This window comes from Varanus komodoensis, unplaced genomic scaffold (assembly GCF_004798865.1).
Source record: "Varanus komodoensis strain SLA01 unplaced genomic scaffold, ASM479886v1 scaffold2, whole genome shotgun sequence".
Classification (NCBI taxonomy): Eukaryota; Metazoa; Chordata; class Lepidosauria; order Squamata; family Varanidae; genus Varanus; species Varanus komodoensis.
In genome coordinates, this window is record NW_025335568.1 from 16,360,200 (window position 1) to 16,377,853 (window position 17,654).

The 17,654-nt window shown below is 41.8% G+C and overlaps 1 protein-coding gene across 2 annotated transcripts in view; it reads left to right on the forward strand.

The window, feature by feature from the left end:
* The window catches only part of GRID2 (glutamate ionotropic receptor delta type subunit 2), a 919,670-nt gene that overhangs the window by 814,359 nt on the left and 87,657 nt on the right, over window positions 1–17,654 (forward strand). For both annotated transcript variants that reach the window (XM_044429596.1, XM_044429597.1), the window contains one exon: window positions 7,561–7,727. In XM_044429596.1, coding sequence (XP_044285531.1) covers window positions 7,561–7,727 — 167 coding nt within the window. The remainder of the gene's footprint in view (window positions 1–7,560; window positions 7,728–17,654) is intronic.

Sequence of the window (17,654 nt, forward strand, 5' to 3'; positions counted from 1 at the left end):
TGAGGCAGAACTTTTCCATAGACAATGTTTGAGTGTTGTTGAGTTAAAACTGATCTCTTCCAATGACAGAAGTATCAAGGCCTTCTCTGAAAGGAGCTTGGCAGGTGAGAAAGCAATTCTAGCTATTCTAGCTGTACCTCAATGCCATTTTCCCCTCCTGAAACTGACACTAGGTTCAGTTTCATGTGGTTCAAGAGAATCTAAGTAATCACTCAGACCTGCTCCTTGTTAGCACTTGGTGGTGGTGACACGCAGGAAGGATTAGGAAAAGGCATGTATTTTCTAAAGGAAAACTGTATGGGCAATCTACCAAACACTGCTGCTGTGCATCTTCCATTTATTTCAGTCAACAGAAGCTGTGTGGCACCAGCGTGTGTGCGGAAAGTTGTCCCTGTTGTGCCATGAAGTCAACTTGACATTTGCAACAGAGGTCATTATCTTTAATGTTGTGTCACTGAATATGACTCTGAAATGAATCTGTGGTACCATCAGTTGCATGTTGCTGGATCTGAGCAATGTGAAAGCAAGATTAAAAACTGGGAAGCGCAAACCTCTTACAGCTGAAGTGGCCTTTTCTCCCCCAGTTAAATTCCATTAAATTTGCAGGAATTACTAAAAGATTGTACCAATGAGTGCTGAAAACATGGTGTCTGAAAATATTTCCAAAAGCATTGAAGGTAAAAGAAATATATTGGACCAGTCTCCAAATCTGTCAGTCTGAGATCTGAATCCAATGCTTGGCCCAATGCAACTGCAAGCATTAGAGGGCAAATGTATTTTGTGATGCATTAATAGAACTATTATTCTCAAATCAAGAGAAGTAATAGTTGCTCTATTCTCTTCACTAGTCAGACCTCATCTAGAATACTGTGTCCAGTTCAGGGCACCAAAATTTATGAAAGATGCAGAAAAATTAGAAAGGGTCCAGAGGAAGGAAAGAAAAATGATCCAGGGTTTGAAAATACTGCCCTATGAGGAAAGACTGAGAGAAATCGGCATGTTCAGCCTTGAGAAGGCTGAGGGGGGACATGATATCACTTTAAATGTACTTCAAATACTGTCACAAAAAGGAAGATTAAGATCTCTTCTCATGGATACTATAATGTAGGACATGGAATAATCAGTTCAAGTTGCGACAAACCAGATTCAGGCTAGACATTGGGGAAAGTTTCCTCACTGTCAGAGCAATGTGACAAAGGAACCAGTTGCCTAGAGAGGTTGTGGGATCCCCTACACTAGAGACATTCAAGGTGAAACTGGACAGTTGTCTGAGTGGGATGGTGTACATTGGTGTCCTTCAAGAGTAGGGGGTTGGACCCAGTGGCCTTCTTGGTCACTTCCAACTCAATGTCTGTGCGTACATCTGAAACTGAGTGTGTATGCTCCTACACTTTGGTAAATGTGTCTGACTGTACCCCATGTTTATACTTATTTATTCTGCTCTGATGAATGGGAGGTATGTTCCTGTAAAAATACCCTGGATAGATGCTCAACGATCTCAGTGTTCATCTTAGTGTCCACCCAGTGAAAGAGAAGATACCAATTTGAACCAAAACAGAATGAAGTTGGTGAACACTGTGGCAGGGGTTTTGTGGGTTTGGTTTTGTTTTTTCAGATTATGTCTGCACAGCTGCTTTCACGATTACCCTTAGGCCTCTTCTTAGTGTTCCATCAGAAGTGTGGGAAGACCTCAGGGATAAACTTGCATATCATCAGAAACCGTGATATTTTCAAGATTAGGTTTGTGCAAATCAGCAAAACTCAAGTGAAGTTTACCTCAAAACTCACAATCTTTGAGATCAGAAGACCTCAATCAGACCACAAGGGGCTTTTTTTCTTTTTGTATGAATATTCATGTGTATTTTCACGTGCACTTTCCAACTGTACTTACCAGGGTGTACTTTTTGAAATGAACATATTTTATCCCATTGAAGTATGTTTCTGTGAATCTTTAAAAATATGCATTTGTATTTGTTCCATGAATAAATCATGTCACTAAAATGTACAAACTTCTGCCACAGATTGTGCTTAGGTACACAGTCAGGTACAGGAGATGCAACCTGGCTGAATTTTCATTAACAAAAACAACTGAAGTTCTTTTCTCATGAACACCTACTCCAGACTGTGATCCAGTGCCCAGGAGTATATTTACTCAACAGTCTGAGCCCTTCCCGAGATCTTCCAGTCTCTAATAAACCTGTTAACACCTAGAAATAAGGACTTCAGTAAGGAACATGTAATTCATTCATGTTGGATGAACAACAAAATAAAAAACTTAAGGGGAATTTAGCAGTTGCTTATGGAGCAGGTCTCTCTCACACACACCTTTTGAAATACTCTTGTTTTCCTTGCAAATAAAAATCAGCAAAATATTAACCATAGCTTGATTATAACTGCCGTAAGCCAAATAAAATTGCTTTCTCAGACAGATATGGGTCTGCTATGCATCCTTACTGTACAAACATGTACAGCTGATTCAGGTACACACGTGGTAAACTGTTATAAGTCAGAAATGAACTCATGCGCGTGGTCATAAAACCGCACATAATCTTTCATCTCCTCCTCTCCAATGAGTTAGTGCAACCAACAGATGCAGCAAATTTGTTCTTGGAGTAGCTCCAATTTGATGAGTCTAAGTTGCTGTGACCTGTACCATTAATACCCACTCATGTGACCCTGATCCATGTTGTTGCGGTGCCATGTTTAGCAATGTCCCTTGTATATACACGAATAAGTTTAATTAAAGTGTGGCAGGACAAAGGAAAAGGCCAAGGGGCTTCTTCACTGGGACCCCTAACTGACACCTACTACCTGGGGAAAGGAGGAGGAGCGGAGTGGGCTGAGAAAGCATCAGGGCCTTCCTCTATGAGGATTCTCGCACACATGGACAATGCTAACAACAAAATTCCCTTGTGGGGAAGAAGACGGGAGGGAGACGGGATTGTGGGGGCCTGCTCCCCATTGGACTACCCCTCCCAGGGGATGAAAGGTGACTATAGCAAACTCCAGCTGTCCTATTGACAATCTTCTTTATTAATATCTTCATTTATTCTGTGAGTAAGAAAGAGAAAAGGGAAGGCAAGCTGAACCAGGCATCCTTTTTCCCTTTCCTTTCCTTTCCTTTTTTTTTTTTTTTTTGAGGGGGGGTTAAAAGCACCATAAAAATACTATGTATCTAGCCATATAAAAATAATAATAATTAGGTTTTTTAATTAAAAGTATTAAAGTCTGCACTGACTGCCAATACATTTCCGGATGCAGTACAAGGTGTTGGCAATTACCTCTAAAGCCTTTCCTGGCTCAGTTCCAAAATACCTTCACGCGCACCTTTGCCTGTGTATTCTGCCTTGCCCACAAAGGTCCTTGGGAGATAATCTTCTGAAGTTTGCTTCTGCAAGATTAATGTCAACCACCCAGAGGACTTTCTCAGTGGTTGCCCCTAAACTGTGGAACGGCTTACCAGGAGAGGTGCATCCGATATCCCAGACTGCTACTTTCAAGAGGGAGTTAAAGATGAATCTCTTACAACAGGCCTTTCTGGGTTAGTTCACTGATTAGTGAAATGCTTGTTTTTAGTCTAAATTTTAATTATTGTTCGTTTTAATCTTTTGTAAATTGGCTGGAGCCTATAAGAATGGGGTGGTTTATAAAAATCTAAATGAATACATTAAAAAATTATCCAGTTTCCCTCTTTTAAGAAAACCAAGAAACCTTACCTGGTCCTTTTCCTCTCCATTTATTTTCACAACAACCCTGTGAAGCAAATTAGGCTGAGAATCAGTGAGTGGCCTAGAGTCGCCCCATGAGCTTCATGTCCTCAGTGGATACTAGAAGCTGGATTTCCCAAGACCCTGTCCAAGACTCTAACCATTGCACCATAGATAGAGAAAGAACAAGAAAGCAAAATAGAATGCAGTATTATAGTAAGTCATACCAAGTTGTCTAAAACAAAATGAGACGATGATCAGGAGCTGTGTTTTGGGGAGAGCCATGAATCTATCATCTTTCTTGCTGAATGCAGAAGTGGAGATGGCCTTTCTGAGCTCAGGCACTATCTGGTTCGGCTTGTAATACTGAGCCGGGGATTTTCATCATATGCTCAGACATTTCTTCCCCTTTTTGTGCAGCCTCTCCCTGGTGGCAGTGGATACATTAATGCTAGCAAAGTGTGATGGAGAGGAGAAGGATACAGTTTGTAGTGCTAATACATCCTGCCCTGATTGACTGGAAAGTCATGATTGCTGCTGAATGACAATAGGGTTCCTTCATGCCGATCTCGCTTTGCGGCTCCCCTGTGCTGTGGAGTTGGCATGTGCCCCGCATTACAATATGCTGCCACCCTGAAATGCCATTATTTCCACCTGAAACAGCAACATAATGATGTGGAAATGTAGAATTCGGAAATACAAATCTGCCATGAGCAGTGAGTGATATTAGAATGCTTGAATGCTATCTTGAGCAGGTTTTGCTTTTATATCAAGTTGCTGGGCCAGACAATAGCGGGACTGGAGAAGAGTCTAAAATTCATCTTCTTCAGTGCATTTTACTTCTAAAGCCATTAGCAACAAGGGTCATCTATGGGTCTAAAGTGCCATTCCAGCCCCTTGTGTCTAAGCAATAGATCTTCAATATAATTTAATAAAACTTACTCAGGGACCTTGGAATTTACTTTCTTAATTCTCCAGTCCCCTTATCAACATTGTCTAAATAGGGATGTGTGTGGAATCTGTTAATGGAGTGTGAAAATCCAGTATCTTTTCATGATCTACCCTCCTTTATTCTGGCTCCCCAAGCCTGCACTGGTCTGAACACACTACAGTGCAAGTCCAGCCAGATCACAGACTTCCATCTCAAACATGGGCCAAAGCACAGCTGGCTCAGTGATCAAGTTGGATGAGAAAAGCCATATCTGCACAGAACCTTTCCCCACAAATGACATATGAAATGCAAGTGCCCTCAAGCTTGGAGAAGACTGCAAAGCTGTGCAGAGACTGTTCTCATGAACTTCTGAAGAAGATGAACCAGAGCGTATGAATTGTCTTTTGTTGAGAAGGGATGGTGGAGCATGTGAGAAGATGTTGACACTGCAGGGAGAATTTTTAGAGTGATTCCCCATTAAAGAGTAATGGAGAAGGAAGAAATCAAGCTCCTCTGTAGTCAGGGGACAGGGTTTAGTGGAATGAACCACTTGATTGTATCAGGGAATGGAATTCTGCAGGTTTGCCTAGAAACAAATCATAATTCTGTTTTCTTTCTCTCCCTGGCAGATAGGCCAACCAACAGTTAATGCTTTCTACTGATACTCACTTGGTTGACCAACAGACTTGTTCTGATACTTTCCCTTCCCTCAAAGTATAAGTATCATCTAAGACACTGCACTTCTGAAGTCTGTAACCTTCCCATTTATACCACCTAAGAAATCAGACACTGCCGTAGTCTGCTTTTCAAAAAGCATCTCCTTAGAAGCAAGCCCGGCATATGTTTGCTGCTGCTGCTATTGTGTACTGCCATCTAGAACTCTGTGTGCAACACAGACCAGGCTATGCTCCCACAAATATGCTTTGAAATAAAAGTCACCTTCAAGTCCATTCAGCTTCTGTACAGGAAAGAGTGAGGAGCACCATCTTTCCTTTGCCTCAGGCATCAAAATGTCTTGCGATGAACCCGGTACCGATCAGCAAAGTATCTAAGGCCAATCTTCTTCTGAAATGCATAAATTGTTCAAGTCAAATTTGGCCTGTTGATATGGTCATGCAGAGCACAAGTCTTAATGCCTGAAGCTAACAAAAGCCACGCCATGTGCCTTCCTCAGGTCTGCTCTAAATCTTCTCTCAAAAAATATATCTTCAGTTCTAAAAGGCCATGAAGAAAGCATTGTTTCTTTCCAGGCTTGATTTGTTTACTCCAGAGAAGATGGATTATGCTTTTTGGAATGGAGGGGTTGGGGGCAGAATAATACATCCCAAACAAAAGCCTGCTGTGCATTATGACACAGACATGAAGGACAGGCCTTTGTGCGCTTTGCTTCAGTAACTCCTGCATGTAAACATATTCTGCAAATATCAGCTATAACATCAAGTTGTAATCTAAGTGATATAATGATAGAGTGTAATTTAATATTCTGTTTCAGGTGGAGGGGAATTCTCTTTTGGTTTGCCTGGCCCCAGACAGCCTGTTTTCTATTGTTTATTTTATACTTGGCTGTTACATATTTATTCCTTATTGACTCAGTACAATTTATGAGTTTGCCTCCACATTCCTTTGCAGCCAGTGTAATTGGTTGGAGCATTAAAGGGAACAGGATCAGAAGGAAAAAAGAATGTGACTTTCCAGAAAGCCAGAAAGCAAACAGCATGCAGAGAATATTGCTAACAGTCTCCGTATTGGATGTTGACAGGGGTCACATTATATGATAACCCATTTTGGGTAACTGAGTATGACAGAATGTTCTTCAACAAAACCCAGTCCTGTTCCTATGGGGTGACTTATTTTTTGATAAGCCACCCTGACAACCATGGTTTGTTCTGGGGTTGTTCAAACCATAGCATGTTGTTGTGTTATCAAAACCTATGCCTGCTATTTCATTGCAAGAATCAGTTAATAAGCCACTCAGCAAGAGTGGTGAAAACATTTTCCATAGCCAGCACCAGTGAAAGCACCTTCAAAAATATCTAAGTAGCACTAGAGTGTTGACTATTTTTTGTCATTTTTCCGCTTTTCTGGCCCCAGATTTTTTTCTTGGACCGACTTTTGCAAATGTGCAAGTGTGTTCTTACAGCTTTCCAATATTTGTAGTCTTGCCTGGTCAATTTCTTGACAGTTTCGTCTGTCAAAGGGAGCAGCAAAGCAGAGTAGGTGACATAAATACACATTTACATAGCGATATTGCACACAGGTTAAGTTGCACACAGTATCTGGGGCCAGTTGCAAAGATGTCAGTTGGAAAGCACTGAAAAGGCACTGGAAAGTAGCAAAGGATGTGGGGACAAGGCAACCCAGTTAGCACCGTGATCCTTTTGCTTTTCAAAGTTGAACTGACAATTCCCAAAGCACCCCCAGCTTTCCAACACTTTCCCAATTCTCCAGCTACTCCATGCAGAGGAAAGAGTAAATCTCCTCCCATTTTTACAGCTTCTTTTGGAGCACTTACTATTGTTTTTTCCAGCACTTTTCTGCAAGGATTCCTAGGTACATTAAGCTCTATCATGGAAGATTGGTGGGATATCCATGAAACAAATGGATTTTGGATTACAGTGAGCTTCAGGTATGAGTATCAATGCATTTGAAATGAAAATCATGCTGGCACAATTGTCCTGAATCTGATGCTCTTCAAATGTTTGGACTTCAGCTCCCATCAGTTTTGACCATTGGCTCTGCTGGTTCAGGCTGATGGGAATTATAGTCCAAAACATCTGGTGAACACCAGACTGGGGGCAGCTCTTTTAGGAAAAGATTTGTTCTCACCTAGCTCAAATATTTTCCTCCTATTTCAGTTCAGGCTGTCTCTTCATGAAACTGTCAAAGCAACATCTGAACATTTCTTTTCCTTTTTTGTTCCAGGTCAAATATGGAAATTATGCCTTTGTATGGGATGCAGCGGTTTTGGAATATGTGGCTCTGAATGACCCAGATTGTTCCTTCTATACTGTTGGAAACACTATTGCCGACCGAGGGTATGGGATCGCCCTCCAACATGGGAGCCCCTACAGAGATGTATTCTCACAAAGGTAATGCTTGGGGGAGTAAATAGAAAATATAGCAGCTCCTTTTTGTTTACTCTGGGAGAAAAGATATCAGTGTGTGTATTTTATTTGATTGCTTGTCATATCTGTCTTTGTTTGGAGTCATCCATAAAAACAGAAACATGCAATAAGAGTTGCAGGAAGTAATGGAGTGGTAGCGGCCAATAAGCCTGAAGCTGATTTATATCACAGAACACATTTGTGAAGCAAATCGACACCGCTGCATATATTAACATCTGGTTGGTGATCATCTAGATCTTTTGCTAGGAGACAATGATTTGTTTAAGTCTTTCTGGGTCAGACTTAGCAGTTGAGACAGTTCCCACCTTTTCTAACTTGACTGTTCTTTTAGAATAAAGTAGCATTTTTCTTTACCTCCCAAGGAAAAGGAAGCAGAGGAGCCATGCCTATCTGCACATTAGAGGAAAACTCATTTGGTGATCCAAGGGGCCACGAAACGGAGACCCGTAACAGACATTGCATTGCATTGGTATCTAGGACTTACGTGTCTGCTCCCATTTTTACTCTAGAATTGGTACAGGGAATAGTATGGTAGTGTACGGAGGATGTAGGAGGTGTTTATGATCAGGACTGAGAGGAGGGGTTTGCATCAATTATAGAGAGTAAATGTAGAGAAGACATGACTTCTAGACACATGTAACATTGGCTCTTAATTCCCCTAGTGAAGTTTAAATTCTGTAACAAATATGGGGAGGGGTTCCTGTGATGCTACCCCACCCCACCAGAAATGACTACATGAGTAAGTTGGGAAATGCGTCTTGCAGCACTGCTTTAAAGATTTATTCAAATATTGGTAACTGTATCTTCCGAGGAGCACAGTTGTCCCTCTCTGCTTGGTTCCGGGCATCAATAAATTTTGTAGTCTCTGATGCTTGCTTATAACCCCTATGCAGACATTCTTTGTACCATGCAGTTTCTGCAGCTCGCACTCAGACCTGTCTGCAGCCCAGATTATTGCAATGCCTCTTTGGTGATATGTAAGTGGCCACCCTATGCTAATCACAGTTTGGCATAATTTTTCAACTAGCACTGCCATTTAAACAGGTGAGCAGTAGTGAATGAGTGGAAAAGGAATTCCTATCCTACAGGTTTTCTCTGCAGAGAGAGAGAGAGAGAGAGAGAGAGAGAGAGAGAGAGAGAGAGAGAGAGAGAGAGACCCTTCAGCTTCCCAGCCAGCACAGACAATATTCAGGAATAATGGAAACTGTAGTCCAAAGTATCTGGGGGGGACCAGGTTGGGGAAGGTCACCCTAAGGAACTGAGAAGTTAAAATCTTGTCTGCCTTACAGGCCGGTACACTTCCTTTTTCTAATATGACAAAAGAGATAAATATGTAATAGACTCACCATCATTCAGACGTTGATGCATTGTTCATAACCGGCACCTTGGTGTATCTTCAGCGAAGCCTGCTTAACATTTCTGTAATGGCAGTGTAGCATCAACCATCAGTATCCTCCGTGCTAAGCAATCATTTGTCTTCACATGAAGATTGTGTATGAAGTTACCTATCAACGTGTCACATAGAGTGTGCCTCTTTATCTGCACCACCGCGGTGCTGAATGGTTTGGATGTCTCCCAATGCGTTCAGGTAAATGAGGCTGTACTTTATTTGGTTTGGGTAACATTCCTTCCCTTAGAATTTATCAAAAGCCAGCAAAGAAGTGTGTTCTTCTTTGTCACTGTGCCATATTTATTAAGTGTGCCTTTTGCAGCACTGCTGCAGAACCCATGCGTTGCGATTCAGGAAGGTTTCAAGATTTACATACTTGCAAACAAAGTCACATGGAAGGCCCAATTCTGGGCAAGTCTAGACAGAAAATGCCCTACGACTCTCAGCAAAAATAGAGCAGAAAAGGCCATGTAATGCTAGCTGCAGAAAACTGGGCATTGTAGGATGCTTTTTTCCTGGCCAGACAGGCATAGGATTCCACCCTAAATGAGGCAGCTTCCCACCACTGATACCCTACCCTATAATCCATTTCCTAGTCCATTCCCAGCTGTACCTCTACCAGTTCTTTATGCCCACGATTGGACTAGGCTGTCCAGGTGTCTCACTTCACAGAGGACAACCTTCTGTTTCAAGGTGTCATTTGTTTGATGGGCTGACTGGACCAGGTCTGGCTTAAGGAGGGAGAACAGAAGTCTTGAAGTTACTCAGCACCAGGTAGCCACTGACACGACCACAGGCAAATGCGCAGGTCAATTAATCTGTCTCCTCCACTCTAGTGTGATGTACTCTATCTCTATTGAAATTCTGGTTGCTATTTCAAGGTATATGTTCCCTTCCCTTCTCATATACATGTACCTTGTTCCCCTAGGTATATGAATTTGTATATACAAGTGCTATGTAGATTGGCGGCCCCATTTGTCCTCTTTTTGAAAGACATCGTCCTTCCTTCCTTCCTGCCTGCCTGCCTGCCTGCCTGCCTGCCTGCCTGCCTGCCTGCCTTCCGCAATGCACAAGTGTCCACCCTACCTGTCACTTGTATCTCTGAATAAAAGTATCCAATGTTTCTTGCTCATTAAAGAGTCAGCCCTTGCCACCCAAATGTTGTGCAGCCCTTCGGCCATGGTCCAGATAAAAACCCTACTTTGCATCCAATTGTTTTTCTGTCTGTTACATTTTTGTGCCAACCAATAGCCAAAGCACCCTGGATGGTTCATGACTATTTAAAATAAAAACATAGTATAAAAATCAAATTATTACTATTAAATTTCTATTCTACCTGTACTTGAAGCAGTTCACAACATTTAAGTCACCCATCCAGACTTCAAGCTGGCCTGACCCTGCTTAGCTTCCAGGATTAGGCAGAATCAGGCACTGATCAAGTTTATATAATATATAATTAAGTCTATCATATAAAATAAAGGTGAGAACTAGAACTAAAACCTAGCACCAGTACAAAGAGTTAAAATACAATGCTGAATTTAGACTGGAACTAAAAGCTAAAATTCCTGGGAGAATTGCTAGGAAAATAAGGTCTTCACCTGGCACCAGAAGGTGTTAAGGGATCAGGTGAGCCTCCCTGTGAAGTTTGTGCAAAAGTCTCCCCAGCAGGATACCAGCTCATTCGCTTTTATAGATCCTGTTCAATATTTTACAATATATTATGTGCACTTATTTGAATCATAATCTGAGCATGTACAATAGTTTGGTAATCAGCTGTCCTTTCCCCCTAATTTCTTATTTGAAGCACATGTGATTTTTCCTGAGTTTACGTGGGAAAATGTTACCTTTCCCATAGCAGGTTTCAAGTCAGTGGCAACATCAGTTTAACATCAACACATATGCATCTGTTATCATGCTTCTGTTAAAATCAAACTGATTCACATTTAATCCAGAAATAGATCATAATTTTCCTTTGCTTCTTTATGAAAATCGTAATTTAGAAGAATGCAGCAATGTGGAACTCAATGAGAGAAATGTGGAACACCAATACCTATTTTTGGATAGATCTTTGCAAGGTGGCCTGTGATACAGGTTGATGCAGGACTCTTATGAGAAGCAAAGGCTCCTTCCCATGCAGTGTAGTTTGGATTGTGATGAGACTCATTTCTAGCTCCTATTTAAGATTAAAAATGAGCCTCAGGGAATATTGTCTATTATTATCATGTTGAGTCGTCTGCTGCATCCTATTCTAGACTTTTCCTTCTGACAATCCAGCTGTAATCATTCAACATTTCAGATCTGTCATTGCCCAGTTTGCATCCAGAGGGAAGTTCCATATCTGAATGTAAAGAAGCTGGAGCAACCCCTGGAGGTAGAAAGACTGGGGGCTTGTTCATACAAGGCATACAGCACATGGGAACCAATTAAAAAAATGTTTGTGCCCATGGGTATTACTAAATGGCACCCACTTATCAAAAATCATAATTTTTGTGGGCAAAGAGTACATAAGGAGGGACTTAATCCATTCATATGACTACCCACTTGTTTTGTGGCTGTTTATTTATTTAGAGTATTTGTATGCTGTCCCATCACATAGCCTCAGGACAGCTTACACAAATAAGAAAAATAAAATAAAACATAATACAAATAAAATCCAGATCCACCTTGGCTGCAGATTAAAACCTATATAGCTGATGTTAAAAGTTATTAAAATATTGTTGAAATAAAAAGGTCTTAGCCTGGCGCCGAAAAACAAATAACGTTGGCACCAGGTGGACCTCTCTGGGGAGCGCATTCCATAGGTGGGGCGCCACCACAGAGAAAGCCCTCCTCTGGGTACTTTGCCTCCTAATGTCTTTCACAGAGGGCTCCCGGAGGAGGGCCTCTGCTGCCGATCTCAGGGGGCGGGAGGGCAAATATGGAAGCAGGCGTTCCTTTAGGTATCCAGGTCCCAAGCTGTTAAGAGCTTTATAGGTAATAACCAGCACCTTGAATTGAGCCTGGACTTCGATGGGAAGTCAGTGAAGCTGGTAGAGGACTGGTGTTATATGAGAGTAACGTCCAGTCCCCGTCAGCAACCTGGCTGCTCTATTTTGCACCATCTGAAGTATCCGGACTGTCTTCAAAGGCAGCCCCACGTAGAGCACGTTACAGAAATCCAACCAGGAAGTAACCAATGCATGTGTCACTATGATATGTATATGGGTGTTTGTATATTGGTGCACCATTCATAAAAAGAGATGCTATACATGTGCATTTTCTTACAGTTCATGATGCTCCAAGTATGGAATACAATTCAGAAAGAATTTTCAATAGAAGATTTTGGGTTTGCACTGAGGGAGGTTAGTTTAGTGCCATGCTTAATATCTGGGTGAGCAGATGTTTGCAAGGTCTCTGGAGGTGGAGGAGACTGAAGAAAAGAGACGCTAGCATTAATGAGAAAATAATTGCATGATCAGTACTGAAGACTGGGTTATAAGGGAGGGAGCAGCATGAATGTAAGGAGAGTCAATGGGGATTCTGCTGATGGGAAATTGGAAAGCAGTTTCTAACAAGCAGAAGCATCAACGGAGATCCTTCTGATAAGATATGTTTCTCAACGCTCCCTTGGCACAGTTTTCATGACAGCTCTCCTGTGGGTTTTTCAAACCTTCCTTTGCCTCTTTGATGGGAAGGATGAGTTGCTACATCTGCATTCTAAGTAGTAGCAGAGATACATTTCTGCTGGTGGAATTAGTAAATGTTCAATAAATAATAAATATTTCAAATTTCTTAATGTGATAAGAGATCCATCTAAGATCCACCGGTGTTTCATGCTTTCTCTCTCTCTCCCCCCTCTCCTAGGAGAGGGAGAGATAAGCCACCACGTGGTTTCATGAAATATTTCACCATCAGGTTACCATCAGGTGTTAAATTTTGTTATGTGACTATTTCATAGGGCCTTCAAAGCCTGCAGCATAAGGCTGGACCCACAAAGATTCTTTTATTCCTTGGTTCAGTGCAAAGAGCAATGAGCTGTGTCAACAAGTCTACAGGCTGCGGGCTTGATATCAAGCTAGAGAAAGATCTGATGGCTGAGGAAGGTTCTGAGACTGGCTGAAGGATGTGGACAGACTTGCAATGAACCTAGAAGCAGGATGCTGACACAAGGCAAGGGAAGGGGGAATAGGGTTAAAGAAAGAAGGTATGTAGGAGTAAACCAAGTCAGGGAAAAAAGCCATGTGGAAGGGCCAAGGAAAACTGGGTCTGTATGTTTCGTCTGTATGACAAAATACTAGTCATGGAATGGAAAGCTGGATGATACTGGCCCTGATTCCAAGCATGCCTCTTGGTGTTAAAGGTTCCCGACTGGTGCCGGAGGTCAGACTAGATGGCCCGGGAGGCCCCTTCTGACTCGATCTGTTTCTATGTTTCTATGTTCCGCTGGCCCTTTGAAACACAGCCTGCAAATAAATGCTTCTGCATCTTCAGTGTGACAGAAATGTCAAGTTTGAGGGTCACAAAATCAGTATGTGATTTGTCACAGTGATCCCTGGATTTCCAGCATTGGTGGGGGTGGGTGGGGGAATGGATTAGAGGACTCTGGAGTTTCTTCTGCCTCCAGCATTCTGTGAATGCACAGTAGACCTCTGTTTCCAGGGGGATTCTGCTCTTAGATCATTGCAGCTTACTCTTGAGGATGAGTGAGTATAGGATTCCAGCATTAATTTTTATAGGCTGGAATTGCACTTGAAGCTTTTGAGTTGTTTTTAGCCTGTACTGCTTGCTATTTTACCTCAGTTTAGGGACAACTTTACTGCCAGACAACAATCCAGCTAAAGAGCTGGTAGTCTCTTTTCCTCTGAGAGAGTGTCACATTATTTTTGGCTTGGAGAATGCTTAAGCTTCATTAGGCCATGCCTACATTACATTAAGATAATGGAAAGAGATGTGAAACTGGGGATGATAATTAATAAAGCAAATCACACAGGGGAAGTGCTTTAGCTGGACAAATTTTGAGGTGCATCTTTATGAACTGTTGGCACTTCTTTGGAAGAAATGCATTAAGCCGAATACAAATTAGCCTAACTGTTCAATTGGGGAGGAGAAAGGAAATGCCAGAAGGACTGCGTGCCTCATTTGGAAACTCTTAAAAGAGATCGGAATAATTCACTGAGCAGGCATTTGCCATTAACTCTTCTCCAAAGGGATTTCTTTGCATCTTCTGCCTCTCTGCACTGTTTAATGAATAACACAGAAGCACACCCCGAGTATCCAAAAGTTGCCAGCACTGTTTCATATTACTTCAGTTTCATGATATATAGCTCTTGGTAGCGGAGATTGAAGGCACATGTCTTCTCACTGAGTTTTATGGCTCTAAACATTTATCTTCCTCACTTCCCACCCATCATTTCCCTGGGTAATACGAATCTTTTTCGTTGGCATTTCTTTCTCTCTCTCTCTCCCCTCCTTCTTTTTCTCTCTCTGTCGTTAGTGTTTCTTTTTAAAGCAATTTTGTACATACTTGTTTACACACATCAGTGTCATGCATGTGAATAATGCAAGTTATGTATTATACATATCATACAGCACAACCAGGTAAACCCTTTTAACAGCAAAAGCAAAACAGATCTACACTATTCATTTAAAGCAGCCTTCCCCAATATGGTGCCCATCAAGCATTGGGGATCTTAACTCCAATCAACCCCAGACAGCACGCCCAGTGAACAGGGATGCTGGGAACTGTAGTCCAGAACTTCTGGGGGGGCACCCATTAAAGAACCCCTGGTTTAGAGGATACTCAGTTCAAGGTTCTCCTTCCCCTTTCTTTTACCACTGATGCAGAAATAAGATGTGTCCAAATCAATGTCAGGTAACACCTTCCCACTACTACATCATGAAAAATAGGAGTGTGAAAACATGGTGTAGCAGCTCTACTAAAATTCATCCTGCCTCTGCATTCAAGGCCTCCTCTCGGCATACAATGCCAATTACTTGAACAGAATGCAGCTCTTCTTCTTCCTATTCTACATTATCAGTGATTAGACCAACACCTAAACCTTGCATGCAAAAGCCTATAAAATGTATTGATTTTAGGCCAATTATGTGTGGGTCTAATATGATTTTTTTCTTATTTCCTTGTATTTTATTTGATTGGGCATTAAAATTGTTCAAGTGCTGTATTGAGTGACATTATTGAGAAGTTAATTATCAATGTCAAAATTAAATATGCACATAACAACTATGAAACCAGGGCAGGATACAGTATCCACAGCATGTTAAGCCTACCTTCATGCCTGTGAAAGTGGCTTAAAGTGCCTGGCTTGAAGAGAGGTTGCCTGTTCCAGTGTGAATGCAGAGAGGTGACATCCTATTCAGAGACTACATATCTGACAATGCTAGGACAAATGTCCTCAAAGAATATCTTTTGACTTCACAGGCAGGAGGGGTTAGAAACAAAACAATGAGAAAACCCCTCTAGAGTTGGTGAGAGGCAAAGCTCACTGACCTTTGACACGGTTCTCTTCCCAGATAATATAATCAGCTGAGTTTCAGCCCTAATACAGTATATTCTCCTCAGTAGTTTTATCAGATGCAGATGTGTCTATGCCATTGTATAGCCAGTTTCAGTCCCTCTCCTCTCTCTCCCCCCTAGTTCCCTGCATGTCACATCACTCAGAATACATCAGAATTATTTTTCTTGCTCTTAATGACAGAGGCTTTAAAATGTTGAATTGTGCAGGTGAATTCTAAGTAAATGTGTCAAGGTTCACTGCAAAATAGAGGGTGATACATATTAAAGCCAGTTCAGTTGTACACTTTAAAAACCAGCAGTGCACCCATTTGATTTATCAGAAATTATGGCAGATTTAATCAAGGTGACATCATGCACAGGCCTGTATTTTCTATACTGATCCATCAGTGCTCGTGTCCTATCTACTGAGAGGTCAAGGATAAAGTGACAGAAAGGAATACTGATTTGATTCCCTTCTTTCTGCCACTGTCTGTTAACAGGCTATGGATCTACATCATAAGTGGCCTTAAAAACAGAGAAGTCGAATAAGATGAATGTCATAGATTTCAGAGGTTACTGGCCTCATATCCACAAATATAATTGGAAGCTTTCAGTTCTCACTGCTGTCAGATAAACATGGTGTTGCTCTGGTTTTGGAATCATTTTATTATTCTTTCTTAGCTTTAATTTTATATTTAAAAAACAAAAACAGAACAAAAACTGCAGATGACTATAGACTATAGACATAGTCAATTTAAGGATGCTTCCCAGCACTGGCTGCCAATAGGTTTCTGGACACTGGACAGAGTATTTGCACTTACCTTTAAAGTCCTTCATAGCTTGGGTCCAAAATACTTTAGGGAGTGCTTTGCTCATATGCTCTGTCCTGCTTGCTCTGGCCCTTTGGGATAATGATCTGAAGATAGCTTTTGCCAAATTAATGTCAATTACCCAGCTACCAGGGGACCTTGTCAGACCAAGATGTGGAATGACCTGCTGGGAGAGATGCATTAGATATCCCAAACTGTTATTTTCAAGAGGGAATTAAAGTCTTCCAACTGGCCTTCCCAGAGTAGATTTATTAGTTGTCCTTAATCTAAATTTGAATTGTTCCGGTTTTAAATTATTGTAACCTACCTAGAGCCTATGGGAATGGGGTGGTACATGATGATGATGATGATGATGATGATGATGATGATGATGGTAGTAGTAGTAGTAGAAATGGCTAGAAATAATTACTAAAATTATACCTGTAGGCATATGTAAATGCAATGCAAATCTGAATGCTCTTTTTGGAGTAATGGATCTCCTCTGAGTTGGCATATTGTAAGTAGCCACAAAGTAGCTGACCCATGAAGCTGAATGCAGCAAACAACCCACTTATAGCAGCCCATCGGGAGCTGCCTGAATTGCTTGACTTGGACTGCAAAAGCCAGGAGGTCACTTACTACCTCAGGAGTCATATCACCTAACTGTTAGGCAGCCTTTGGCTCACAGGTGGTGCAGGCCAGGCTTCGATCAGTCAATTGTATGTCTTTTTCTCCACTAAAACGTCCACAACTCTCTCTGGTTAAGGCGACTCCAGCTGTTGTGCTTCCCAGCTTCTCTGTCCTGACCACAGGGCTGGATCTGGGTGCCACCATGTCTCCATTCTCTGATGCTGAGAAGGGGAAGCCTACTCAGCTCTCCAATCACTGACTGCATATAAGGGTAGAACCTCTCAGTGCTACAGAGAGGCAGCCTTTCTCTAACATTGAGGAGTTCCTCTCTGTGCATACGGGAAAAGACTCCTCTGAATTTCCTCAGCACTTTCCCTGGGGATGACACATAGCTCTAATCTCTAATCAGTGAATGGAGAAAGTGGTGGGGCTTTGGGAGGGAGGGGACGTCATTGAAACCTGGGGTGACGAAGAAGCAATCTGGACCCTGGGACCAGAACAGTCTCTACTCCTGATGTAAGGTAAGACAAGTATTATTCCCATATGGCAAGTGGGAGGCTGCTTCTCCA